This window comes from Myotis davidii, unplaced genomic scaffold (genome assembly GCF_000327345.1).
Source record: "Myotis davidii unplaced genomic scaffold, ASM32734v1 scaffold1025, whole genome shotgun sequence".
Taxonomy (NCBI): domain Eukaryota; kingdom Metazoa; phylum Chordata; class Mammalia; order Chiroptera; family Vespertilionidae; genus Myotis; species Myotis davidii.
The window spans coordinates 963,523-990,986 of record NW_006297812.1 but is presented as its reverse complement, the minus strand read 5'-3'; the positions used below and the strand labels follow the sequence as shown (position 1 = coordinate 990,986).

General features: G+C 56.9%; 2 protein-coding genes across 3 annotated transcripts in view; one reads left to right on the top strand and one right to left on the bottom strand.

The window, feature by feature from the left end:
- Window positions 1–14,160, top strand: part of DRD2 (dopamine receptor D2) — a 32,543-nt gene extending 18,383 nt beyond the window's left edge. The window contains exons 2-8 of one of the 2 annotated variants that reach the window (XM_006773516.2): window positions 748–1,067; window positions 6,149–6,258; window positions 7,471–7,607; window positions 8,716–8,906; window positions 9,834–9,920; window positions 11,410–11,737; window positions 12,926–14,160. In XM_006773516.2, coding sequence (XP_006773579.1) covers window positions 783–1,067; window positions 6,149–6,258; window positions 7,471–7,607; window positions 8,716–8,906; window positions 9,834–9,920; window positions 11,410–11,737; window positions 12,926–13,119 — 1,332 coding nt within the window. In that variant the 5' untranslated portion in view covers window positions 748–782 and the 3' untranslated portion in view covers window positions 13,120–14,160. The remainder of the gene's footprint in view (window positions 1–747; window positions 1,068–6,148; window positions 6,259–7,470; window positions 7,608–8,715; window positions 8,907–9,833; window positions 9,921–11,409; window positions 11,738–12,925) is intronic. The other variant, XM_006773517.2, reaches the window with a different exon arrangement.
- A 7,146-nt stretch (window positions 14,161–21,306) lies between these two features.
- Window positions 21,307–27,464, bottom strand: part of ANKK1 (ankyrin repeat and kinase domain containing 1) — a 13,583-nt gene continuing 7,425 nt past the window's right edge. The window contains exons 3-8 of the mRNA XM_006773515.2: window positions 26,311–26,462; window positions 26,041–26,090; window positions 25,280–25,435; window positions 24,507–24,625; window positions 23,660–23,696; window positions 21,307–22,993 (exon numbers count right to left, since the gene is read on the bottom strand). Coding sequence (XP_006773578.1) covers window positions 21,690–22,993; window positions 23,660–23,696; window positions 24,507–24,625; window positions 25,280–25,435; window positions 26,041–26,090; window positions 26,311–26,462 — 1,818 coding nt within the window. The 3' untranslated portion in view covers window positions 21,307–21,689. The remainder of the gene's footprint in view (window positions 22,994–23,659; window positions 23,697–24,506; window positions 24,626–25,279; window positions 25,436–26,040; window positions 26,091–26,310; window positions 26,463–27,464) is intronic.

Below are 27,464 nucleotides of genomic sequence, written 5' to 3'. Positions count from 1 at the left end.
CAGCTAGTCCCAGTCTCTTTCTGGGCCTCCACCCTGACACCTGCTCTCTAGCTCTGCCCACTGACTCCTATGTCTGGACCCTCCCCTGACTCCCAACTCTTTACCTGGCTAATTCCTACACACCTTCAGGTGTCTGTTGAACATCACTTCCTCTGGAAACCCTTTGTTAAATCTCTGAACTAGGCTAGGTATCTCTCCCCTGTTCCATTTCCTAGAGCTGACCACTCACAGATTTAATTGCGTGATTAATTGGCCACTGTTTCTTTTAGACTGTGAGCTGGAGAGCCATGTACATTTTGCTCCTGCCCATGTCTCTAGCACTATGTAGAGCAATGCTCTGTAAATATTTACAGAAGCAAAGATGAAGAAATGCACACTTCTATTCCTAACATTGGAAGCTGGGGCTCTAACTTGCCTTGGGTGTGTGCTGCATGGGCTGCACTTCATATATGTTTGTTGAATAAATGAATAATGAATGGCCAGCTCTTCTCAAGCTCATTTGTGTTATTATACTTCTTCAAAAATTATACTTGCTCATTTATTTTTCCATCTGCGAGAACTTGCTAGCAGAGTAGTGGCAGCAGGCCACCATGTTTTAAGAAAATTGTTGGATACAAAACTTAACATTCCGAGGCTGGAGAGTTTCTCTATTAACTTCCAATGGTTGGTTTTAGCTCCAGAGTCCTCCCTGGGAGCCAGTCTGCTTTGGGAGGGCCTCCTGCTCACTCCCTGTGTCCATTTCTCCAGTCAGAGCCCGGCCACCCGGTGGCCCTGCTGCCCCAATGGATCCACTGAACCTGTCCTGGTATGATGACGACCTGGAGAGCCAGAACTGGAGCCGGCCCTTCAACGGGTCTGCGGGGAAGGCCGACAAGCCCCCCTACAACTACTATGCCATGCTGCTTACCCTGCTCATCTTCATCATCGTCTTTGGCAACGTGCTGGTGTGCATGGCCGTGTCCCGCGAGAAGGCACTGCAGACCACCACCAACTACCTGATCGTCAGCCTCGCCGTCGCTGACCTCCTTGTAGCCATGCTCGTCATGCCCTGGGTGGTCTACCTGGAGGTAGGTCTGGGCCCCGCCTCACTCAGCACCTTCTCCAGAGAACACCATGCTGGGGCCACCAGTCCAAGCTCCTCACTGCTTTCTACCCACAGGTTGCCTGGTGCTTTCTCAGATTGTCTCCTCTCCACTCTGGCCTCAGTTTTTTTCTCATGAAATTGGTAGATTGTCTTCTTAAAAATCCCAATTACCAGTTGCAGAGTCCTTACTACGTGCCAGACCTTGTGTTAAGTCCTTTGTATGCACCATATTCCAATAGTGTCCTCATTTCACCGCCGAGAGACCAAAGTATTATCACCATTTACAGAAGTCAGGTGGCCTCTTGGTGGGCCCAGCTGGCACTGTGTCTGGTCCCCAGAATGTTCATCGGCCCAGCTGGAAGTGGGAGCCATTGAGGAGAACCCCCAAGGATAGCCATGTTCCTGCCTCTAGGCCTGAACTCTCCATTCCTCTTTCCTGCTTCAAAAGTGGGGGCGGCTGCTCTCCTCCTCCCTTCCCTCTCCCCCAGGTTTAAGGCCTCTGGGAACTGTCTGCAGCCCCTTCCTCAGGAAGGACCGGTCACCACTGCTCGGCGGGGACAGAGCCCAGCTCTGTGCCTCAGGACAGTGAGTGGACAGCTGGCTGTGGTCCAGGCACCGTGCTAGGCTTGTTCAGCCCCAGACTCCACAAATACTCATGCTGGTCCTGGGAGCCGATGCTACTCTTCTCACTTCAGAGAGGAAACAGAAGCTTTGAGAAGGTGCCTGTCTTCACCCAGATCACGCAGCAAAGGGAGAGGCGCTGATAAGAAGTACCCAAGTGGACCCACCTCCCGGTGGATGCTTTTCAGATCTGGCGGGCAGAGGTGGAAGGGCCTGGGGGCTGTGAGTGGGCACAAGCTGGGTCCTGCCCCGTTCTCCATCAGGGATTCTGGGTGGAGTCTGGGTGCAGAGGAGTCTGACCAGGTGGTCAGGAAAGAGCCAGTGCTGGCCATTCACATGCCCGAGCTGTTTCCTTCCAGCCCTGGACTAGAGAGGAGTTACCTGTGCCGGGGGCAAGCCCTTCTTTCAAAGAAAACATGAGCCCTTGGCAGGTTTGAGGGAGAGAAGGACATCAGTAGAAGAAGCTGAGAGGGTGAGGGGAGGGAGGAGGCCGGTCAAAGCGCACTCCTCTCCCAGAGGCTCCCTGCGCTTCCTGTGGCCACCACACCATCATCCTTCAGCACAGTCCAAACAGACTGGAGCTTCCTAAAGTGCCTGAGGGAGTGCTGAGCAAGAGCCCAAAGAGATCAAATGAAAGACAAAACAACCCAGAAAGATAGAGGTGCGACAGGCCAGGGTCATTCCTCCGCGACCCCAGTGTGTGAGGCCCCCAGACTCTGCTCATCGCCTCTGTAGCGGGTCCTGTCCCTGAGGAGCCCTCCTTACTTCACAGGCCTGTCCCCTCCTGCTCGCTCTCAGGGAGGCCCGGCCTCGGACCCCCTGGGAAAATGGCCTCCCTGTGTCAGTCTTCCTGTCTATCGAGGGGTGATAATAATAGTGTCTCTCTCAGCACCGTTTGAGAATCAGATGAATTACTATGGAAAAGGTGCTTATCCTGGAAGCGGCATGTAACAAGCATTGTGTAAGAGTCAGCCCTGACAGTGCTATTCAAATGAAACGGCCATAGATATCAGCCCCTCCCCACAGAGGACCCACCCGTCCCAGGCCAGAGGCACCCTCTTCCCAGAGTGGGGTGTGCTCTGCCCGGGGCTGTGGGCGTGCACCCTGGGGCTTCAGACCCACCACCCCACCACACTCCACAGTGGGGCCGAATCTCTGCATGGGCTGTCCTGGGGCTCCTGGCTATCTCTGAGTCCCTGGACAGGTATGTTGAACGTGCCTGCTCACCACTGTTTAAGGGAAAGCACGGTGTTTCGGGGGACAGGGTGGGGAATGGCATCTTAGAGTCTCCTCCAAAACAAGAGCTGGACAGGGAGCCCTACTCACAGGACACAGTCTCAGCTACTTATTGTCCCTTGAGAATGTCCCAAGTAAAGTCTCACTGTATCCCAACATCCTGTCCAAGGGTTCTTGCAACCACGTACTGCACCCTCTGTTGTCTGGCACTTCCCATCTCGCCCCATTCCCAGTGGAGTAAATGCCTCCAGCAGCCTGCCGTGTCAGCATGTGTCTGATGCAGAACTGCCAGTGCCTCGTCTGTTCCACTCCGCGCATGGAAAGCACCCTGGGGTTGGAGTGGGAGGAGGACTAGGCTCCATCCCTGACGCAGCCCCTTTCCTGGAGCGCTCCTGAGGGAAGGGAGCAGCTGTCTGCCCTGTCTCCTGGCCTCAGCCTCTGACGGGGGGCTCCCGGTCGTGTCCCAGGAAAGCAGGTGACATTGAGAAGGGAGCAGACTCAGATCGCAGGGTTGGTTAGTCACTCATCCAACATGTGTGAGCAATTCTATGTCCTACCTCTGCTCGGGGTCCAACACCCTGGCCTGCCATCAGCGAGGAGCAGGAGGGCCGTTTCAGTGCAGTCTGGTGGACTTGACAATATAGCTGTCCCCACAGGAGATGTGGGAACGCCGCAGGGACATATGACTTGGCGTGTGGGGACAAGGATGTGGTGCTGGAAGAAGGGATGCTGTCAGAGAATCATCCAGGGGAGGGAGCGGGACCTGCACTCCAGGCAGAGAAGGAAGTGTGCAGCGCTGTGCAGGGAGGGTGCTGGAGGCTTTGAGGTGTGGCAGCCACGCCATTAGCTTCAGAGGCTTGCTGTCACATGTCACAGGTAGGAGTGTGCGTGTTCGGAACAGTGCCTGACACATAGTGAGTGCCTCATGTGTGCTAGTCAGTAGGATTTAGCCAGCCAGCTCAAGGCCCGTCCCGCAGGTCTCAGCTCCCTGTGAGCAAGAATCAGTGAGTGGTAGCCAAAGGTGCAGAGAGGGGACCTGGGGTCCGGTCCTCTCTCTCTAATAAATCACCAGGCGACTTTGGACTAGTTCATTTTCCTGTTGGACCCCAATCAGAACCTTTGCGATTAGAACCTTTCCTTTCACACTTGGTTGATTTAGTCGTTTTTATGTAATTGTCTCCTCTGTGGACAAGCCTGATGGGCCTCCCAACACAGCATAGGCGAGAGCACAGGCTATGCCACCAAGGATCTGCCTCTGCTCCCGGCTCTGCAGCCCAGCTCCCTCCTCCAGGACTGGACGGAAGCTACTCCTTTCCTAGGAGGCTTAAGAACAATTCATGAGCAAAGTACTTGCCCGCAGTAGGTGTTCTAGAGACAGTGGCTACCAACACATCCCCTGAGCGCCTGAGTCAGCTGCCCTGACTGCCTTCTCCGGCAGTTACTCCTGAAACTGGGAGGAAGGCCGCCCTAGTTTCCTCCAGAGAGACCGGTGGGGACGGGGAGCTCGCGCTCCTGGAGGTGGTGACTTGTCAGTCCTGTTCACCAGGGTCCCGGGGGTCCAGAGTCCAGCACAGAGGCTGGCACACGCTAAGGGTCTACAGGAAAGAAGGAAGCGGATGTGGAAGGTCCAGACTAGGTCTTAGGGACGTGAAAGCAGACCCAAAATCCTAGTCCAGGAGAGGCTGCAGGTGGGGGGTGCGCACCTGGACAGGGGGGCCTGCAACTCTCCCAGCGATGCCAAAAGGTAGGCTCCATTTATGCCAGGGAAGCCCTTCCATCCCCTCCTCCCCCTCAGGGCATTCAGCCCCTGCCCATCTGGTCAGCGCTGCATCTGAGGCACAGGGACCCCTGTGCCCTCCAAGAGCCTGAGAGAGGGCAGTGTCACCAGAGGTTTCTTGTCTCCACAATCACAGCAGCTGCACTGCCGGGCACCGAGTTTAAATGCCAGCATTTGGTTTCCTGCCTGACAGCAGAGAAGAGGGCAGCGCGGAGAAGGAGCAGGGTTATAATTAGCCTGCTGTGCTGTGAGCACAGCGTGGGTACTGCCCTGCCCGTGTCACCGTCACCTGAGCGGGCTTCCCTGCTCCTCTTTTCTCCTGTTGGTAGAGGCCCAGGTGCATCTCCTGTCCTGACTGCGCAGGGAGGGGGAGGGGGCTGCTCCAGACTTCAAAGCCTGCTGTGTGAGCGTGGGGACCTGCATATAAACGGAGGTGTGGGGTGTGGATGTTCAGGGGGGTATGGGAGTGTCTGTGTGTGCATGTGTGTGTGTGTATAAGGGGGGGGGATATGAGTATGTGCGGTGGGGGCAGGGGAAGGAGGCAAAGTGCTCCTGCGAGTAGCTGGACTCCTCCTATCCCATCATTCCAAGGCTATATCCTTACAGCCCCTCCCCAGCCCACTCCGGGGTTCCTGACAGCCTAGCCCAGACTTCCCTTCTTTCATTCTCCATGTATAACAAGGAGCAGAAATGTCGTCCCTGTTTCACCAGGTCATTGTCTTCGCCACTGATACTAGCAGACACTTATCGGGCCCCTACCCTGCGCCACACCCATTGTGGGCACTGAAGGAGCCACCTGGTCCCTCAGAAACATGGGCCAGAGCAGGACCAGACGCTGAGCCAAGTGGCCTGGGCAAGTCACTCCTCTTTTCTGAGGCTTGGTCTCCTTGTTGGTAAAATGGGGGTCTCAGGTGATCACACAAATGTTTTACAGATAAAAAGTTGAAGTGCCCTAACCAGTTTGGTTCAGTGGATGGAGCGTTGGCCTGCAGGCTGAAGGGCCCCAGGTTCAATTCTGGTCAAGGGCATGTACCTTGGTTGCGGGCACATCCCCAGTAGGAGGTGTGCAGGAGGCAGCTGATCTATGATTCTAACTCTCTATCCCTCTCCCTTCTTCTCTGTAAAAAAATCAACAAAATGTATTTTTTAAAAAAAGTTGAAGCACTCAGTGTAGGTTGGTCATCTTTCTTCTAGCATAGTTCTTGGCACAAAGTGCCTTTATGTGTCTAGGAGAGGGGCCAGGGCCAAGGGCCTTGGACATCATGGACATGACTCCCTTTGTTGCCCCTCTTCCTGCCCACATCCCAGGCAGAGACCACAGGCCTCCCCAGCTCCCATCTGTGCCATGCCTGGCCTCCCCCAGGAGAGCCAAGCTACCAAGCCCGAGCTAATCTCCCTCCTCTGTCCCCATCACGTTGCTTTGTCCGCAGGTGGTGGGCGAGTGGAGATTCAGCAAGATTCACTGTGACATCTTTGTCACTCTGGACGTCATGATGTGCACAGCAAGCATCCTGAACCTGTGTGCCATCAGCATCGACAGGTGAGCCCAGACCTTCCGCCTTTCAGGCTGCCCCACCTCGTCTTCAGAATCAGGCTCTGCCTATGATGCCATGTGGCTGGCTTTGTGCCTGTGAGTCAGTGTGTTTGTGTGCATGTGTGCCTATGTGTATATGTGTGTGTATACACACAAGCACATATGTGTAGGTGCATGCGTGTGTGGCTAGGAAAGTACGTCTTCTGGACAGTGATGTTGCTAAGACTACAGCCTGGTACATGGGAGGAAGCAGTTGATTCTGACTGGAGCCCCAGTTCTATCACTTTCTACTTGAGTGGCCTTGGGCGGATTATGGAGGTTCTCGGGATACTACTTTCATTGTCCAGACACAAGGATGACGATGCCTACCCATTGAAGGTATGGTGTCTGCTTATGCATTTATGTCCAGCACAGGGCACGTGCCCAGGGCGCCCAGGCTCTGTTCAACTTGTTGAGCTGTATCTGGAGCCTTTCACTGATTCGTACACACAGGCCACGTGAGCTCCCAAAAGCCCCGCCCCTACTCCCTTTGGAAGCTGAAACGAGCTAATTCCTCTACCCAGCACTTCCTGTACTGGGTAGAGGAATATGAGGGTTCATACATGATTCCTGTTGTTATTGTTTCTGCTGAATGGGCTTAACCCTTGCTCTAGGGCAGTGGTCGGCAAACTCATTAGTCAACAGAGCCAAATATGAACAGTACAATGACTGAAATTTCTTTTGAGAGCCAAATTTTTTAAACTTAAACTATATAGGTAGGTACCTTGTTATTAGCTTAATTAGGGTATTCCTAAGGCTTAGGAAGAGCCACACTCAAGGGACCAAAGAGCCGCATGTGGCTCACGAGCCGCAGTTTGCTGACCACGGCTCTAGGGTTCTGGCTACCAGTCTATCAACAAACACTTCCACCTCTAGTGGGCTCAGTGCAGGTGGAGTAGGTGGGGTTTCAAAGGCACAAAAACCCAGGCCATGAGACCCAAGTGGCGGGACTGGGGTAAAATATGGCCCAGGATTAATGGTAGCCAGTTAGTCATCAAGCAGTCAGTTGGGCAGCAACATTGTCCTCGCTGTCTGAACTGGGGACAAGAAGGAGGATTGATTTTAGAGCAAATAGTTGGGCTTCATGGAGGGGGACCAGTTGTCCACCCCCAAAGAGTGTGTGTCTCTGGTTGTGCATGTTGTGGAGTGAGGGGTCTCCCCACACTGGTTCCCTTGCAGGTACACGGCTGTGGCCATGCCCATGCTCTACAACACGCGCTATAGCTCCAAACGCCGAGTCACCGTCATGATTGCCATCGTCTGGGTCCTGTCCTTCACCATCTCCTGTCCGATGCTCTTTGGACTCAACAACACAGGTGAGGCCTGCTTCTGCCTGCCAAGGGCTCAGCTGGCCTCAGTGCAGGATCCCATGGCGGCCTGATTGCCACCCTGGACTAAGGCCAGGGTGGGTCTCCTGGGCCAGGCCTGACTCCATGTGCTTCCTGGTTGGGCCAGAAAGGAGTAATGAATGATCTGGGGCACAATGGAGTTGGGTGAGGGGTGGGAATAATGATTCAGGAGGTTATCTGGCCATTTTCAACTTTGTTTATTAGGCCAGATAGCCTCACAAACTGCATGTGTGTTCCTGTTACATGTGTATGCACACTTGGGGAGGCTACTGGGCCTCTTTACTCCTGGGCCAGTTGAGCTCAGGTCAGGCTTCGGTCCCCAGGGGCAGGAAAGGTAGAAACAAGTGGAGGCTGGCACACCATGGCCTGCCCTTCGCGAGGCAGCTGGAACATCTCAGGCAGAAGAGTCACCGTGCCTGCCTGCTGGTGTGGCCTCGAGCTCACTGTCATCAGGGAGGCAAGAGCAATGCGGGGGTGCCTGTGGAGACCACTGCAAGGCAATAGTGCACAATGAAGCTGTGAAATGTTGGTACAAAGCTAACTCTTGTGGGAATTGCAAGAAGCAGGGACAGGCCTCAATATGCTTGGATTAATCTGGAGAGGCCCTGAGATAGCGGACAGACATCTACTAGACCTGGAGGGAGCATGGGAACACAGGTGAGTTCAGCAAACAGAACGCAGTGACCTTGCCCCTAAAATAGAAAGGTTCTAGACCTCCCCTCCAGCATACAGGAAAGGCTAAAATAATAGCTTACTTTCTTAAAATAAATTTCTTTGGGCATTTTTCCCAAATATCCTGGCTTCACTTGTGTGCTCATAGGTGGCAGAACTAATGCCGGTGTAGTAAGGGAATATTAATGGAAAAAATTGGAAGTGGTCGATCATAGCTTAGCTTTTTGCTCACGGTTGTTTAATGCTCTGACTTAGGCTGTGCATTTGCTTGCATCTAGCCCTTCCAGGCCACCATAGAAGTCTAGTATAGTCTCTGCACCTGTGCCCTGCACCTTTGGTGGAGGGGCCACACTCTGGCCTGTGGGCCTGCTGACCCACCCTCCTGATGCTCTCCCTCCTCCAGAACAGAGCGAGTGCATCATTGCTAACCCCGCCTTCGTGGTCTACTCCTCCGTCGTCTCCTTCTACGTGCCCTTTATCGTCACCCTGCTGGTCTACATCAAGATCTACATAGTCCTCCGGAGGCGCCGGAAGCGGGTCAACACCAAGCGCAGCAGCCGGGCTTTCAGGGCCAACCTGAAGGCCCCACTCAAGGTCCCAAGATCCCCCTCCCCTCCAAGGTCCCCACTTAACCATCACTGAGGTGGGTCATCTAGTGCTCAGTGGGGACCTGGGACACCGCAGCAGGAGGGAGTCCAGGATGGGGACCTCTGAGCAGGCTTGGACCTCAAAGGCTTGGACCTCAGTGAAGGGACTTGGATCTCCAGGAGTGGGAGGTGGAAGGGTGGAGGGATTGACCTGGGAGAAGTCGTTGCTTGGAGATCTTTATGTGAACACAGCAGCCCTTGGCACCCTCCTGGGCTCCTTTCCTCTTTTCTTCACTTCTCCTTTCCTCACTCTGATCCCTCTGTCTCCCTTTCCCTCCCTCGGATATATCCATCCCATCTCCTTACTTCCCACACTCTCCCTCCTCCCTTCTGCACACAACTCCTCCTTCCTCCCCTGCTGTTGCCTACTTCTCCACTCTGTCTCCCTCTAACCGCCCTCCCCCCATTTCTTGTGAATTCTCTCTGCTCAGACCTCCCTAAGGAAGACAGTATGTGGGCATGGAAGGAACAAGAGCTTGGGGGTTAGACACATCAGGTTCAAATCCTGGCACTGCCACTTTCGCTGAGTGACTTTGGGCAATTTGCTTAACTTCTCTAAGCCTCTGTTTCCTCATCTGTCAAGTGGGACTCATAATACCGACCTCACAGGGATGTCTTGAGGATTCAGTGCGAGAGAGATGTGAGCCTGCCTAGCATGGCTCCAGACCCTTGGCAGTTGCTCCATAAAAGTCAGGGCTCATTTGTCTCTCATCCTGCCCACCTCTTGCCACCTGACCTCGATTGCTTCTTCAGGCCCCTAGCCTCCTGCTCCCTGCCCTCCTCTGAGCCCCTGTGCCCAGCCTTACTACCCAGCACTGGGTCTCTGTGCCCGCCCTCCTCCCCGTGATGACCAGTGTGCTGGCTCACTCCACAGGGCAGCTGCACTCACCCCGAGGACATGAAACTCTGCACCGTTATCATGAAGTCTAATGGCAGTTTCCCTGTGAACAGGCGAAGATTGGTAAGTGTTTAGGCCAGAACCCACAGCCAGGTCTGCCCACTTCGAGGGAAATCCACCTGCCATGATTCTCAGAAACCTCCCCAACTGCTCAAAGGGATAAGCACCTTCTTGGCTCCCTCAAAGAAGGAAGCCCGACTCACCACACACACCTCACTACAGGCATGCGCAGGGCAGCTCAAGTCTGCAAGGCCCAGAGAGGTCTCCTGACGTAAGAAAATGTCTGGGAGAAAGAACTTGGCCTTAATAACAAGATAAAAATAATAATAATGACTATTGTCATTCATTGAACACCTACCATATTCCTATTATCTCATCAAATCCTCACAGCAACCCTGGGAGGTAGGTCTTATTGGTCACATCCATCTTCCTTTTGCAGAAGAGGAAACAGAGGCTCAGAGAGGTTGGGTAACTCCCCCAAAGCTGAGTAGTTAGTGAGAGAGCACATAACTGAACCCAGACTCCTGTGACTCTGAAATCCACGCCTCTGCTGTGCTTTGCACTTGCGTGAGCTGCCCAGGTTCTGGGGCTGGAGGCTGGGTGGGCACTAGGGGAGGAGGGAGCTGAGCAGCCGTAGGGCTGGTGTGAAGTGCGGCCTCTAAGGAGAGCCCAGAGGTGCAGAATCACAGCAAACCCCAATGGTAGTAGCAGCAGGGCCCAAGCAGCAGGTGTCTCCTTCCCCGGGTGGTTCAGGAAACCCACCAAGGGCCACATGTGGAGTCCAGGCCAGGTGTCCTCAGGGAGCAGGGCCCCCATCATTTACCTGCACAGCAAGAGAAGGACTCAGAGGAGCCATTTAGGAGGCAGGTGCCGAAACAGGGACTCAGAATAGGGCCGAGGTAGTGTCCCAGGTATACCACCTGGGCACACAGTGAGGCTGCATTTCTGCAGTTCAGGCTGAAAACCTGAGGCCTAGAACAAGGGAACCTAAGGGAGGACCTGGGAGGCCCTCCAGACCAGACCAGTAGGGAGGGTGTGGGGACCCAAGAGAAATGGAGCCGTGTGAGGGCTGCTGCAGGTGAGCCTGCAGGGAGAACAGCAGTGCCCTCTATGCAGTTTGAGCATGAGCTCCTGTGGGCAGGCCCAGGACATGCATCAGCAATTTATCCCCAGCAGCTAGCTCAGCACCCTGCACTTAGCTGGCGTTCAGTAAATATTGCTCAGTGAATACAAGAGAAGTGCCTGGGTAGTAACCCTACCCCAAATGGTTATGTGGTTACCGAGGACACATAAGGATTTCTCTGGGATAGGGGCCCAGATGACCGCACAGGCAGGGACTGCTGTGGGTCCTGGGTCCTGTACCCAGACAGCCCTGCCTCTGGGTGATTGTCCTTGCCCTCTGTGACCTGTGGTGTTGGCTGACATCTGAAGAGGGAGGTAGGGAAGAGCCGGGAGGCCTGTCGAGGCCAGGTGGGGCCAGGTAGGCCAGGTGCGGTGGGTGGCTCCTGCTTGAGACTTGCCTAGCTTTACCCAAGCTCTCTGCCTGGTGCAGGAGGCTGCGCGCCGAGCCCAGGAGCTGGAGATGGAGATGCTCTCCAGCACCAGCCCACCCGAGAGGACCCGGTACAGCCCCATCCCACCCAGCCACCACCAGATGACCCTCCCCGACGCGTCCCACCACAGCCTCCACGGCACTCCTGACAGCTCCGCCAAACCCGAGAAGAATGGGCATGCCAAAGACCACCCCAAGATTGCCAAGATCTTTGAGATCCAGTCCATGCCCAATGGCAAAACCCGGACCTCGCTTAAGACCCTGAGCCGCAGGAAGCTCTCGCAGCAGAAGGAGAGGAAAGCCACCCAGATGCTGGCCATTGTGCTTGGTGAGTCAGTCGGCCCTGCTGCCGGCCACACCCAGCTCTGCCCAGCCCTGGCCGAGGGAGGGACTTCTTACTGCAGGCCCCATTACCTGCCACCCTCTTCCCAGCCAGCATTGGCGAGTTGTGGGACTGGCACTTTCTCAGGCCCAGGCCAAGCCTGCAGATGCATCCTATTAGGTAGACTCCATAATTATGCTCAGCTTACAGATGGGGTGATTGAGGTTCAGGATGGTCCTATAAGTTGACCAACGAGGACCCACAATGAAACTTAGGGAGTCTGACTCAAGAGCATGTGAACTTGACCAGTCTACCATCATAACCCAGAACCTCATAACCCAGGCAAGCCACTTCCCCTCTAGTCCCGTAGATTGCTTCTCAAGGCTATGTGGTCACCAATGGTAGATGGTGGGGAAAGCTATTTATAAACTGTGCAACAGAGCGCACAGACGTTATCATTATGATCTTTATTAATATTGCTATTCCCGAGGAATTAGGAAACTCAGTCCCCCTGTGCTTAACCAAGACCCTAAGGGACCAAAGTTGTAAATAATTTAAAGAAGGGATGTGAGAGAGCCCGATCCGAATGAGGGCATGGCTGTCAGCGGGCCCTGTCCACAAGGCAATGCTTTCAAATGAAAGTCCCTTAGACAACCAGATGCTAAAGGTCAGAAATCTGGGCGGGACTGGTGTGGGTGGCTGGGAACAGGAAGGACTGATGTGACTCGGTCCTCCAGGTAGCACCCGGCTAGTGTGTGACACCTCCACGCCCACCTGGGTAGTGTGTGCCACCTCCACGCCCACCGACAGCTCTGAGATGTGCGTGGGGCAGGTGTAACTATCCTCGTTTCACAAATGAGGGCACAGGGTCTCAGCAGGTCGATCATGCCGCTGGGAGCGACTGAGCAGGGTTCAAGCTGGACCCTCTGCTCTAGTCCACAGGGTCTCTGCCCAGCAGTCCTGCCTTCACAGGCACCTCTCCCTCTCAGGGACCCTCAGTGCCCCAGCAAAGTATCCTGTGCACACAATGCCTTGACACCCAGGATCCCACCCCAGCAAGTCAGCAGAGTGGGTGGGACGGACATCGGTCTGGGCTGGGGCCTGCAGCATGCAATCCAGGGGCCCACTGAGTGCAGGCCCTCCCAGCCAGCTTCCCCCTGCCCTGGGCCAGCCTGACCCCACCCTCTCCCCCAGGCGTGTTCATCATCTGCTGGCTGCCCTTCTTCATCACACACATCCTGAACATTCACTGTGACTGCAACATCCCACCTGTCCTGTACAGCGCCTTCACGTGGCTGGGCTACGTCAACAGCGCCGTGAACCCCATCATCTACACGACCTTTAACATCGAGTTCCGCAAGGCCTTCATGAAGCTCCTGCACTGCTGACCCGCTGCCCACCTCCCTGCCAGGCGCCGGCTGCAGTCCCTAGGAGCCCTGGGCGGGAGGGTGTGGGGTGGACTTCCCTTTGCCTGGCAGGCCCTGTAGTGTTAGCTTGACACCACGCCCCACACTGTCGGAATACCCTCACTCTGCCAGGGCAGTGTAGAGAGCCAGGCGTGGTGCCAGCCCTTGGGCTGGACCCAGTGGCTCAGGGGCAGCTCACAGAGCTCCCCTCCCACTTCCAGACCCTTCTCTTTGGCACCAAAGACAGGGCAGCCCACTCTGGCCTTTCTTGGGAGCTGGTGTTGCAGGGGCCAGAGTCAGGCTCGAGGCTGCGCCCTCTGCTGGGCTCAGCCTGGTCCCCACAGGTTTGTGCTGGAGGGGACGGTGGGGAGGCATGGATGCTTCATAGCCCACAAGCCCACACCAGGGCTGTTGCCAAGGCCCCAGCTAATCTCCTTCTGGGGACACCCATGTAAATACCAGACCACAGAGTGACCCCGAGGGAAGCCCAAGCCAAAAGTCTTCACTCTCCCGCCCGACAGGAGCCTCTACTTCCCTCAGAGACCACCCCTCAGCTCACCCTGCTGCCTCCTGATGGACTCAGGTGAACTTCTTGTAGCAAATGTTAGCGAGCCTGGGGCAGGGGGTGAAGATGGCTGGGACTATGTCTGGGGCCTGGATGCGGGTGTCTGAGGTTCTTTGGGGGCTGCCTCCTGCCATACTATGCCACAAAACCACCTCCCTTTTCCTTTGCCTCTTCTCTTACCCTCCCCCTTCCCTCCCACTGCCCGGCCTCGGAGGAGCCCTGCTGAGGGAGGAGCCCTGGCCTGGCCCTCCTGAGGGAGGATGGGAAGCTGCAGTTGGGGGAGCCCCCTGCCCCAGGCTCTGTAACATCACTACACCTGCTCCACAACAATAAAACTTTGACAAGTCACCTGGCAGCCCCTTGGGGACAGACACGGTGTCAATGGGCACGGCGCCACTTGTCCTTCACCTCAGAGGCAGCCAGCCCACTGTCTGTGTGGGGAGGGTGGAGAGGCACCCTGCACACCCTCCAGGAAAGGGTGGGGGAAAGAAGAAAGGAAGAGGCCCCTGGAGGACCAGGGAGATGTGTGTGCCTCTGTCTCCCCTCCTCCCGCCTCCTCCTCTCAAGCAGCTGAGTGCCCTCCATCCTGCTACTGGGTGGCCCTGACCCTCAGCCGTCAACCAAGATGGAGGCAAGAACATTTCCTGTGGGAATCCCAAGCACACTGTGGGCTCCCCTAACTGCCAGAGTGACAGGGGCTGCCAGCGGGAAGCCAGGCTGTCCCCACATCGTGCTCCCTGCTCCAGGGCCCAGCACCCCTGAGGATTGATCCTCAGCCCTCTCGCCCCCCAGGGCAGAGGCTCCGTGGAGAAGGTGGCCTTCGCGGTGCCACTGTGCTGTGTCTGTCTGCCCCTTGCCCCTCTTCCGTGTCACATCAGGACCCTGTTTAGGGCAAGTTCAGGAAGCAGGGAGACCCTGAAGGACGTGGCCTGGTCCCTCCCCTCTACCTCCAATCCAATCACAGCTCCGAGCCTTCTGGGGCCATGACCCGGCAAGAGAAACAATCCCGTGAAGGAGAAATATTCTCAACTTCTTGAGAATAACAGCAGTGATGACAAACAAGAAACTGGCACCCACGGCCCAGCTCGGAGCTGTCAGGGCATAATTTGCATGCTAAATGCAATATTTTTAGCACCGAAGTTTGGAGCACTTAACTTGCCCTGAACACTTAATGATGGACTGGGATCTTCTTGAACCTGAACGTGGCCCTGAGTTCTGGGAGAGGCTCCTGTCCCCAGGAGCACCTGGATCCCAGAGGTGGGCAAAACAGTCCCTCATCTTGCTGGGGGTTCGATAGCCCAGTGCCCACCTTCTGGGGGAGGCAAGAGACCCCAAGGGGGCTAGAAGCGCCAAGGGCCTCTCAGTTGCTGACACTCACACCATAGCCAACATACCCACAGCACACGCTCACCCACACCACACACTCAGTCTGCAAAAGATCTTGACCTGGATGGAGATTAAAAGCTCATCTTGTCATTAGAAATCTTACGAGATCATATGGGTTTATCAGATGTGGTTATTGGAAGAGATGACAAAGGGAGGGAGAGAGGAAAATGGGAAGGAAGGAAGGGAGAGAAGGAGGAAAGGACTGAGAGAAGGAGAGGGGAGGGAGGCCGCCTCAGAGCAGCTCGGAGGGGCTGTGGCAGGGAGGAGAGGGGAATAGGGCAGGCATGGGCGGGAGGAGGGACGGGAAAGTGCCTACAGCTGTCATGCAGCTTCAAGTCTCTGCCAGACAGTAGACTGACAGCTAGAGTGGGCAGGGGGCGGGCTGGGCCCCACCCCTTCCCCCCTCAGTACTTCAGGGGCAAAGGAATGAGTGTGGGGCCCAGGAACGCCAAGGTGGGAGGGGGTGGCCCAGGTTCTGGCTCTTTCCCAGGAGGCCCTGACATGGCCCCTTTGCCTTGACAGCAAGGGCGGAAAGGGAGCCGGAGGCTGGGCAGGCTACCGACCTCCGACTCTCTCTTCTCTCTGCTTTCCCCTGTGCCTGTCTTTTTTGTAGACTGACTTTTAGTCAAAGAAGCATCCATCTGCCTTGATAGCAGGTGCAGGCCCCCCACCTCCCCAAGAGCACGGCAAGGAGGCGCTCCTAAGGAGCAGGCCTCTCTGCTCAGACGCGGCGGGGCATCCGCGTGTGTCCTCTCAGGTGCCCGCACGTGGCTGCGAGTCTTCAAAGCTTTGGCCCTTATTCTTCCCCTGGGGGGTCCTGAGGAGTCCCAGGTGGCCATGGGCTGGGGAGATGTCCTGGGCATTGAGAAGGCAAATAGTGCAGGAAAAACTCTATCCCTTCATCCATCCACCCAGCTGTTGTCTTAGCGAATGTTTATTGAGCCACTGTTGTGCTCCAGGCCCTGAGCAAGGTGCTGAGAATAAAATGGTGAAGAAGGTGGACAGGGTCCCTGCCTTCTCGAAGCTCACGGGACAGTGGACAATGGGTGTGAATCACGAGGTAATGGCCAGAGCTCCACATCCCCGGGCTGAGCTCGGGCTGGGTGTGGAGACACAGCACCAGGGCACCATTTTCCTAGTGGCAACGATGCCTGCCGTGGGATGCAGCAGCCCCGGTGGGCCTTGGCCTGGAGCAAGGAGGTAGGGAATTGGAGAACTTCCTGAATGGCAGATCAGGAGGCCCCCGAGAGAAGCAACTGGTGACCCTGTTTCCTGTGGCCTGCGGACAGGGGAAGCCAATTGCCAGCAACCAAGATGTGAGGACTGGCCGGCCTTGGGGACATTGGAAATGCGCCCACCTCTCTGATCCCTTCCCACACCATCCCTGTCCCAGGGATGCCTTGCCCAGCCTGTGACCCACCGCCGCCCTGCCCTTCCAGCCCTAGGGCCCAGGCTGCGTCTGTGGCTTTGACTCCCATCTAGGCAGGGCCATAGGGGGCCTGGCCCCACGTGACCCCTGTCCTCACACCCCCAGGGGATGGTCCATATACTACTGGGATAGAGGGTGGTGGCCTCGGTGGCAGGTTGGCCTTTGAACCCAGTCTTTTGACTATTGTCTTACATTGTCCGTTCCACCCACTTCCTGACCAGCCCTGAGCAAAGTGGGTGGAGGCTTGTATGGACAGAGCATTTTTAAAAAGGGAGGTAGAGAAAGAAACCCATTCCGGACTAGGCTTTCAGGGGCCATCCTTGGGGTGCCTGTGACTAGCTGCTACAGCAAATGAGTGTGTGTGTGTGTGTGGGGGGGTGCTTGGCAGGGGCACAGAGTCTGGTGTGGCTTCAGCAGCCAGAGGCAAGTCAGGGCACCCGTTTCTGAAGGTTTCTGCTAACCAGCTGCCCTGGCTCTGGTCCTGGGGTTCTGGGGAAGCAGAAGCTGGTGGTGAGAAAGCAGACCATCTTCCGAGGGGGGTCCCACCCTGCCTTTTTAGGGTTCTGGGTCAGGGAGAAGCAGGTGTGTGATAAGAACACTTTCCCACTCCCTCTCCTACCCCAGCTCTGCCATAAAGCTGGTGTGAGCTGTGGGCAGAGTGTGTGGCCTGGAGGGCGGTGGGAGGGGCCTCACATCCACCAGCAATGCTGCAGGGCCACGGCCCTTGTGTGGGCTTTCTCTCATCTGCACCCCTGGCTTCTGTCCCAAAACCTGGAGGTGTGTGTGGGGCTGGAGCGAGGGAGGCAGCCTACCAGGCATCTGGGGGCAGCTGCTGCTGGTGAAGTAAGGGATGGGTCAGGTGTGGGGAGGGGCTGGGATTTGGTAGGAACAAAGCTCTGGCAGCAGACCTTCTGGGTTTTTCTGATGGGGCTCAACTCCAAACATTCTTCCCTGTCTTCCGCCCCCCGCCCCCCGCTCCCCGCCACTCACCCCGTCCAGGGCTGGGAAAGCCTGGGGTGGGCAAGAGAGGGCGGAAACTGCCAGGAGGAGACACGTGCCAGGTCTAGTGCTGCTCTGTGACGCTGAGCCCGAAACGCCGACCTGACCCCAATCCTGCTACGCACCCAAGTGCGGGGTCCACCCCTCCCACAGCTTCTGTACTACGGTGGACAACAGGAGGTTTACAGTGTGAGTACTTGAAACACAGGGCTTATTCTTGTATTATTATTTACTAATTATTGTGTTATTGCCCATACAAACAATTGTACGCCTATTTTTGCCCACGCCTGTATTATCTTCCGGCCCTTCTGCAGGCAGGCTCAGCCCTCACTGCTCTGCCAGCTGAAGACCGAGTAGGGACCAACACCAGCCCTGGCTACGCCCTCCGTGGTGGATGCAGACACGGCTCCCCCGCTTTGCTTACATAAGCCCACTGGCTGGGTCCAGAGCTCAGGGTAATCCCATCTACGGATGGTCATTGAGGCTGTGTGGCAGCAGGCACGGCCCACAGTGGGCTCCCCGCCCTGCAGCTGGCCTGATGCACCTTGAGGTATGTCCCAGGCGGTGTCAGCACTGCCCTGCAGCACGTTGCCCTGCAGCACGCTGCCCCTTCCTCCCCGGGGTGGGCCAGCAATGGAAAATAGCAGTGGCTCCTCTGAGCATCCGCCAAAAGGCTCCCAAAGCTGGCTTGTCGGCACCCCCCCTCCAACAGAAAGGTTCCTCTGACTTGGGAGAAACTGCAAGAAGCGAACATGTTGAGCGCTTGCTAACTGCTTCCCCTTCTGATCCACAAGGCTCTGATTCTCCTGTGACCACCACCAGTGAGATAAGCAGCTGGCCGTGGCTGTGCACCAGCCTCAGAAAGTTCCAGCAACTTGAGGTCACCACTAGCAGGTGGCACAGCAGGATTGGCATCCAGGTCCACCTGTCTTTAAAGCCCGTATCTCCCCACATCCCAGGCCCCCAGAGCTTCCCTCCCCAGCCTCAGTCCAGCTTGGCCACTACCCTCTGTCTCTTACTTTGCAGCAACAACCCCGCAGCCATAATCGGAGTCAGTAGGCCTGGATGGCATGCCTAGAGGGCTGGGATGCAGAAATAAACACGGGCAGGGATGCGCTCATCCAGAGAGGGAAGGCGCTCTCTGAACCTCACTGCAGGGGGCGTAGATACAGAGTGACCCTCTCTAGCCAGCAGTCAGCGAAGGCTTCCTGGGTGGGGATAGGCACGTTGGATCTTGAAGAGTATGGACTGCACTGTAGATGCTTACATTTAACTCACTGAAGTGGAAAATGTGCTCCTTCAGTTGCACCAGCCACATTTCAAATGCTCACAGCAGCACGCGGACCTGGTGGCTGCCTCTTGAACAGCCTCAGAGAGCGTTTCCACCCTCCCAGGAAGTTCTGTGGGGCAGGCTGGTCTATAATAACTCCTAGGCTAGGAGTTTAGGTACCTTCCCCTAATGGGAAGGAGGAAGGGTGAGGAGCAGGCTGGCGGAGGGCAAGGGAGTGCTCAGTTTGGGCCACAGAGAGCTTAAAAGGTTAATAGCACATCCAAGTGGAGATTGAGGCGTGCCTATCCTCCTCAACCGCTATCTCCCTAAACAGGGTTTGCAATTCAACTGGACACCCTCTCCTTGGGAATTTCAAGGGCCTCACTAATATCCAATCTTAAACATCCCTAGGAAACTGCTAGGAGGCAGCCGTTGAAGTGGGTGCAGGGTGGATGCTATGTGTGTCTGTGTCTGGACTCAAGGCGGATGCTGGGTCTGCCTGGAAAGGGGGGGCTGGAAAGAGACAAGAAGGTGCTAGCAGGCGATGGAGGGCGGTGCTGGCTGGAGCCCGTCTAAAACCCCCAGCTCCATTATCTCTTGGAGGAAGGAAGTAGAGGAAGCAGGGGTCTTAGGGCCTCAACCTGGACCTTGGGATCCTCAGAGCTGAAATGATTCCTAGAGATAGTCTTGTCCGAATCTCATGAGATCCCTGCCATCCATAGGGCTATAAGTGCGGAAGGATGACCTAACTCTTCTAACTCCTTTCTTTCAAGGTTTTTCCTCAAACCCTTTCCAATAGAGTAAGACAGACACCACTGTTCCTCTGCGGCTCTCTCCTGACCACTCCCGGGGATCAATCTGGGCTCCCCCGGGGTGAATATGTAGCCCACGTCCCTTCTCTCACTCACTCCCAACCCTCGACTTGGAGCCAGACCCAGACCTCAGGGCACAAGAGGCAGACAGCACTGAGCCCCGCCCCTTCCCTCTTCCACTCCAGCACGTTCTGGGAAAGACAGCACTCCCGGGACATTTTTAACAAGTCGTGCCTCGGGCTTAGTCAGGAAGAACAAGGAGAATGGGCCAAGAGGCTAGCAAGGAGCAGGAGGATGGAACCATCTACTCAGTGCCCCCTGCCCCCGTCCTCAGGACTCCCCACTCATCCTACAAGGAGAGGAAAAGGCTGCAGGCCAATGTCTGTCTTCCTGGATCCCTAAGGAATGGCACAGGGAGAAGCCACAGGTCGCCCCCTGGTGGGTGTTCTCAGCCTTGGCTGCTCTCCACCTAACGCCTGGATGCTGTCCCAGAGACTCTGGGTAGCACCAGATATTTAATAAGCCGCTCTAACAACCCCCTCACACACTTCCCCCGGGAGATTCTAGTGTGCTAGGGCACACCCAGCTCAGAGCTGCCAGGGTCTCTCTGGGGCTCTAGGCTGCGGCATGGTGGGGTGAAGTGTCTGAGCCCCATGAGCTAGCGCCACAATCCAGAGACCACAGGATGGGAGACGAGGTGCTCCCAGCTTTGCTGAAGATGATGCATGAGCTTGGCATGTACACGGGCAACAGGTATCTGCTTTGCCGCCCTCGTGCCACACTGAGGTAAGCCTGCCAGCTAAGGGCGCTGCACGCAGCCGGGGAGGGTGGCACGCAAAGGTGGGCCTGCCAATTGGCTGAGGATGGAGCTGGCCATTAGTTGGGGCAGAAGGTTCTTTTCTCTGACAACTACAAAACACCCTTGAGTTGGAGGGGCTGCTCCAGCAGTGTGGAAAGGTCGAGAGGGCAGGTGGGACCCCTAGGTCACCTGTCCTGACCCCACCACAGCTCCCCTCCACCCCCTTCCAAGGGTTGCCAGCCCTGGCAGAGCCAGAGAGGAAGCAGATGCCAGCGACCGCTGAGCCAGGGTTAGGTCACACAAGGCTAGTGTGAGCAGCCCCAGCCCTGTCCCAACCTGCCCCATAACCAGCAGGCCAGGCCCGGCCAGCTGAGGTGGCCATGCTGTGGTCACAGGAGAACTTTCTGCTGCTGCTGCACAGAAAAGGCCTGCCCGGCGAGCGCCATGGAACCCAGATAACCTCCTCCTCCCCAGCACCCGCTCCTCCTGCCCCCTGGGCCTCCTCGTGTGAACTCATACACACGGACACGCACACGTACACCCCATCTAACACTACTGGCCCCTGTACAGCCAGGCTCCACAGGCCAGTCTATCTCTAAGCGGGGGACTCAAATCACAGCTTTATTGACTTTAGGGTTTGAACTTAGCCACACAAAATGGGCACAGCAAAGGGTGGTCAGGGAGTCCAGGAACTGAGCGTCCACACAGGATCCCTTGTGGGAAGTTGGAACACTACCTTCCTTTCCTCCAAGAGGGACCAGGCCACCGCGAAGGTGTGGTCAGTCCAGGAGCAGGGCGGGCTGGCCGGTACATGATGAGCAGAATGTCCTCTGGACTTTCAGCTCCCGCCCTTGTATGAAGTGCAGGTGTCTGGGTCTCCCGGACCCACCCAGGTAAGGGGCCAAGTCACACAGACCTGAGCTGGGGGAGCACTTCTGTCTCCTCTGTGCCTTTGTCCTCAGAGAGGGCTCCTGGGATGCAAAGGGCCCTGTGAGCCCAGGGGCAGCTGGCTAACGGTGGCAGGAGTCTTGGGAATGAGAAGGGAATTCACTTTGGGGGCTCGAGTTCAGGTACAGGAGGAGGAGGAGGCTGGGTCTGTTGTACTCGCACTTGGGGGAAGCGTTGAAGGACCTCTCCAAGCCAGGGCCCCTCCCTGGCTGCAACCTCAGTGTGCCTCTTCCTGTCCCTCCATCACGCAGGGGACTAGGTGGCAAGTACAGGGCAGGGGCCCTGCCAGAAGCCCAGTGCACTTCACCAACCCCTCGCCCTCATGGAGAGGAGAGCCCAGGTGTCTATACTTCGGTCTGGTCTCCAGGCTCAGCACTGCCCACAACGGCCAGCGAGGGCTCCTTGCCCTCCAGGAAGGTGGCGACACTCTGCTTTTGGCTCCGGAGGGCCAGCTGCAGGGGTGTGCAGCCCTCCCCTGCCTGGACGTCCATCTGGGCACCAGCTTTGACCAGCACTTTGAGGATAGCCATGTTGCCCTTCAGGGCGGCCAGGTGGGCAGGGGTCCAGCCTCCCTTGCTGCGGGCATGGACGTCTGCGTGGTGCTCCAGGAGGTGGATGACGCTCAGGAAGCTGCCCCTCTGCACCGCCAGGTGGAGGGGTGTCCAGCCTGACTGCTCGGCAGCATTGGGGTCAGCCCCGCATTGCAGCAGCGCTGCCACTACCTCCTCCTCCCCGTGGCGGGCAGCCAGGTGCAGGGGGGTCCAGTTCATGCTGCCGGGAGCCCCTAAGTCTGCATGGCTCTCAGCCAGCAGATGGATGATCTCCAGGTGACCCTTGTAGGCTGCTAGATGCAGGGGTGTCCAGCCCTGCTGGGTCGGCAGCTCGAGGCTGGCCCCATGTCTGAGCAGCATCTTGCAGATAAGGTACCTGCCCCTGGCGGCTGCCGTGTGCAGTGGGCTGTAGCCATCCCGGTCAAGGGCATCAGGGGCCGCCCCACTCTTCAGCAGGTGTTGGATGGCCCTCACTTTGCCTCGCTCCACTGCCAGGTGCAGTGGTGTCCGCAGGTTTCTCTGCTGAGCATCTAACTCAGCCCCCTGGCCTGTCAGCAGCTTGACCAGGGTGACATGGCCAAAGTAGGCGGCCACGTGGAGAGGGGTCTTGCCCTCGGCCTCCCGCAGGTTGGGATCAGCTTGACGGGAGACCAGAAGTCGTGCCACATTTTCAAAGTTGTTCTGTGCAGCCAGGTGGAATGGGGTCCACCCCTCATGCTCCTGGGCATCCACGCGGGCCCCGTGGTCCAGGAGCAGGCGGGCGGTGCGGTCGTCCCCATTCTGGGCTGTGAAGTGCAGCGGAGTCCAGCCGTCCTCATCGGCCAGGTTGGCGTCGGCCCCGTGGTCCAGGAGCAGGGCGCACAGCTCAGGCTGCTGGTCCTGGGCGGCAATGAGCAGGGGTGTGTAGCCGCAAGCCGTCTGGCAGTCCACGTCGACCTCATGGGCCAGCAGCAGCCTCACCTGCTCCACGCTGCCCTGCGCCACCAGGAAGTGGAGGGGGGTGACCTTGTTCTCGTAGATGCGCAGCTCCTCATCACTGGGGACCAGGCTCTCACTGTCCGAGAGCTGCAGGACCCGCTTCAAGTTGCTTCCTAAGTCTGCTGGGAGAGAGGTGGGGTTGAAAAGAACCTTGACCTGCCCAGAGGTCATCTCAGCCACCCTTCTGCCTCCTGAAGTACCTCCCGGGGTGGGGGGGGCAGTGGCTAGAGAAGCAGCTTTCCTGACACCCAGGTCTCTGTGCAGGGTCCACTGTTCTTCCCCTGAGAACGGGGGGCAAGGCCTGGGTGCAAATCCTGACCCACTGCTCAGCATCACGTGCCCTGAGCCAACTCTGACCCTGAACCTCCAGGTCCTGATCCTTAAAGAGGACACAAACAATGCCCACCTCATACTACCATTGTGAAGACAGACTGCCCTCCCCACCACTCCCCAGGTGTCCCAAGATTCTGATTTCGTTAGTCTAGGTCAGTGGTCGGCAAACTGCGGCTCGCGAGCCACACGCGGCTCTTTGGCCTCTTGAGTGTGGCCACGAAGTTTCAATCGCACTGTACGTGCACGCCCACACGTGGTATTTTGTGGAAGAGCCACACTCAGAGGTCGCAGTTTGCCGACCACTGGTCTAGGTGGCCCAGGCATTGGCATATTTTTTCATTCTCTAATTCCTGGGGGGTGAGGGGTGAGAGGGGGCCTGGGAGGCTGGGAAAATGGTGTGGTTTTCTCTTCCCCGCGAATTCTCTGGCTCCCAATGTGCATTCTGGACTCACCGCTGTCTGTGAGCTCCTGGCTGACCTCCTCACTGACCTGGGGAGGGAGAACCAGAGACCCAGGGTGGATCAGCAGGGCCGTTCTGGTCCATGCCGTCCGCCACTCCTTCCCTCTCCCCAGTACTGTCCTTCAGGGGTAGGACTCACATCCCCCAGGTCCTCAGAGACCCCTCTCCTAGCCACTCCCACCACCAGCTGTGTCTAAAGGAAAACCTGATGGGGAGGCTCTGCTAGAAAAAGGTGGTCCAGGGCCTTGACTTCCCCTTGGGCCACATGGTAAGCAGGGTGGCTGTGTGGGTTCAGCATGGAGCCTACACCAGTGGTCGGCAAACTCATTAGTCAACAGAGCCAAATATCAACAGTACGACGATTGAAATTTCTTTTGAGAGCCAAATTTTTTAAACTTAAACTATATAGATAGGTACATTGTTATTAACTTAATTAGGGTACTCCTAAGGCTTAGGAAGAGCCACACTCAAGGGTTCCAAAGAGCCGCATGTGGCTCGCGAGTCGCAGTTTGCTGACCACTGGCCTACACCAACCGTGGCTGGCTCACAAGTCAGGGAATGGACAGGAGAACAATGATGGTGCCGACGTCCAGTGTGAGGAAGCCTGGGCGAGCTGAGGTCTCCCCCTGCAGGACAGGCCTCTGCTTCATCCCACACATTTGAGAGAGGCCACACCCACCACTAGCCCTAGAGAACCTTGGCATACTTAGGGAAACAGGACCCCTGGCACAATGAGGGCTGGGTCCCCACTTCCCCTTCAGCCAGGCGGCCTTGTGAGGGCCACACCTGTGCACCACCCCCATTGCCTGCCACAGACCACGCCCAGCCACCACACCCACCTCCCGGGGCCAGCGGAGAGACGGCTTGCAGGACACCTTCCTGGCCAGGGCCTCGCTCTCGGGGTCTGTCACAGGGCTCTGGAGCAGCGACAGCAGCAGGTCCGTCTCGACGGTGATGTCTGCTTCACCAGGGAGAGAGAAAGGAAGGAAGCCACAGGCAGACTAGCAGTCCTCCCCCACTGTGGATACGCTACGTTTCCTGTGCCCCCACCACCACATCTGTTCCTGGGCTCACACACATCGCACATGTGCACCCGGAGGCAGGAAAGATCAGTCCCAGCCTCGCTCAGCGGGGCCACGCGGCAGGTCACGGACCCTCTGAGGGTCAGTCCTTTTTCACAGATGAAGGGAGGACTAGGTGAACTCTAAGTGCTCACAGTCACGCCTATGTGCATGTTTGCACAGTGAGCTCCTAGTCTGGGAACATTTATAATGGCGACCGTAAGTACTACCCGGAGAACTCAGAAGCAGCAGGGCCAGGCCCAGCTGCCTTCCCGCAATAAGGCCTTCTAAGCACCTCCCACAGGCTCAGGGCAACTCCCAGAGGTCAGACTCCCGCCCCCCTGTCCCCTGCCGCCCCCCACCCCGAGCACCCGCCCCAGTCCTCAGCTGCCCTGAACCCCAACCCCTTCCCAGCGCTGCATGCTGCCCAGAGCCCCCAGGCCTCTCTGCAGAGCCCTCAAAGTGGCCGGGGCTCCACTTCCTCTCCTGACCCCTCCCATCCCAGACCCGCCCTACTCCCCATTCCCTTGGCAGGCCAGGCAGGTGAGAACCTGAAAAGCAGGGTCTCTTCTTGGGGTCCTGGTCCCAACAGCGCTTCATCAGGTCCACCATCTGCTGGGCCTCCCCTGGCCACTCATCAGAGACAGACTGCAGGGAGGGCCTCATGCCCGTAGCCACTCCGATGATGATGTTCATCATATTGAGGCCTGCGAGAGGAGCCCAGGAAGTGTGGGCGCTGGAAGGCAGGGCGCGGGGCGGGGGGGCAGAGGGGCTGGGCAGGAGGGGGGGTCTGAGGATCCCCACAGGGTGGTGCACGCAGCAGGGCCCTTATGAATGCATGGGGAGTACACAGCTAGATTGCAGGTCCACTTTAGGTTCTAAGTATCTGGTCCAACCTCAGCCACTTCCCAACCCAAGACCAGACATGACCCCACCCTATTGACCTTTGCTGTCCAAAGACAGCAAGGCTGACCAATAGGCCTAATGGTGAACTTGACTTTCAGCTCCACTGGGTTATCCCAGTTTCCTGAGAGTCTGTTTCCCTGACATTCTCAGCAGCAGGGTGGGAGTGGGAGGTGCAGGGAGGAGCACAGGAATGAAAGCAGAAAGCCTGGCCTGGGCTGACCTTCACCCCACCTTTCACTGTAAGGTGAGCTCTGGAAAGTAGGGGAGGAAGGAAGGTGGGTATGGATGGGAATCCCTGAAGAGTTCCCCACAACACAAACCTGCCCTGGCTTTGTCCCCATGAACCCTCAGCCCTCCCACAACCCCTGCCAGGACCCCATCTGAGGGTCCCACTGCCGTCTGCTACCTGAGTATGGTTTCTGTTGAGTGAGGACGTCCCAGATGACAATCCCGAAGCTGCAGATGGGGAAAGTGTTCCTGGTCAGGGGGTCCGACGGGCTGCACAATCCCAGGCAGATCCTCTCCAGCCAGAGTCCCTCTCCATGCCTCCCCCGTCCCATGGGGCAGGGAAGGCAGACCTCGTCCCTGCCCTACCCTGTCCTTTGGGCCCTGGGTCCAGGCAAGGCTATGACAAGTTACTTCCTGGGTATGGAGATGGGGCCAGCCCCCCTCTCACCTGTACACATCGTATTTGGGTCCTGGGGCCATGTTCCTCTGCAGGAACATCTCAGGGGGCATGTAGCTGAGGGTGCCCCGCAGAGCCGACCTCTCGATGTACTGCATCCGGGTTGACTGTTCCATCCATTTAGACAAGCCAAAGTCTGAAATCTGGGAGGAAGCCCGGGGTGAGGACAGGGGCAACAGTCTTGCCTCCATAGAACTGTTTCTCTCCCCTTTCCAGCCCAGCTCTCCCACAGTGATCTGGAGGACCTTATCTTTTCAGAGCCCGTTTCCTCATCTATAAGCCTGAAATAATGAGTCCTTAACTCACAGTGCTATTATGAACATTCAATGAGTACATAAGCAAAAAGCACTTCGAGCAATGCCTGGCATAGTAAGTACTTGGGAGGTGTTGCCTTTATCCAGAGAGACTATGGACAAAGTTGCTCTTTGGTGAGCTTCTGTCCATCCCATCTCCACAGATCCTGAAGCATTTACACCACAGATATGGACCCCCTCTTAACTTCCATCCATTAATTCATTCATATGCTGAGTGAGCAGTCACTGAGTGCCAATTCGGCTGGGTACTGAGGTTGAGACAGCAGATAGAAAAGATGAGAACCCTCACACCCACTCCTGTCCCAAGTGGTTATTCAGAAAGGGGTATAGTCACTATTGAAGTAGTGTTACATATCCTATATAATAAAGAGCTAATATGCAAATGGTCATCACACCCTTGCGCCCTAGTGCAGGAACTGCTCAGACATTCAACACTGGGGAGAGAGGAATGGGGACCAGCCAGGCACAGAGGAGCTCATGAGAGAGGAATGGGGATCAGCCAGGCTGTGGCCCGGGAGAAGGACAAGCCATTTGCCTGGTGGTTCTGGGTGCCAGCACCTGCAGCCCAGGAGAGGGACAAACCACCTGCCTCACAATCCCGGGTGCCTGCAGCTGCGGCCTGGGTGAAGCCACCCGCCCATGGTCTCCTGTGGCTGCGGCCGGCCTAGGTGAAGCCAGCCCGGGTACTGGGTGCCTGCGGCAAGCCAGTGGGAGGGAAGGCCAGGTCCGGGTGCCTGCGACTGGCCAGAGGAGGGAATCATGGGTCCCAGGTGCGGGGCAAGGCAGAGGTGGTTAGGGGCGATCCGGACAGCAGTGGAGCAATTATGGACG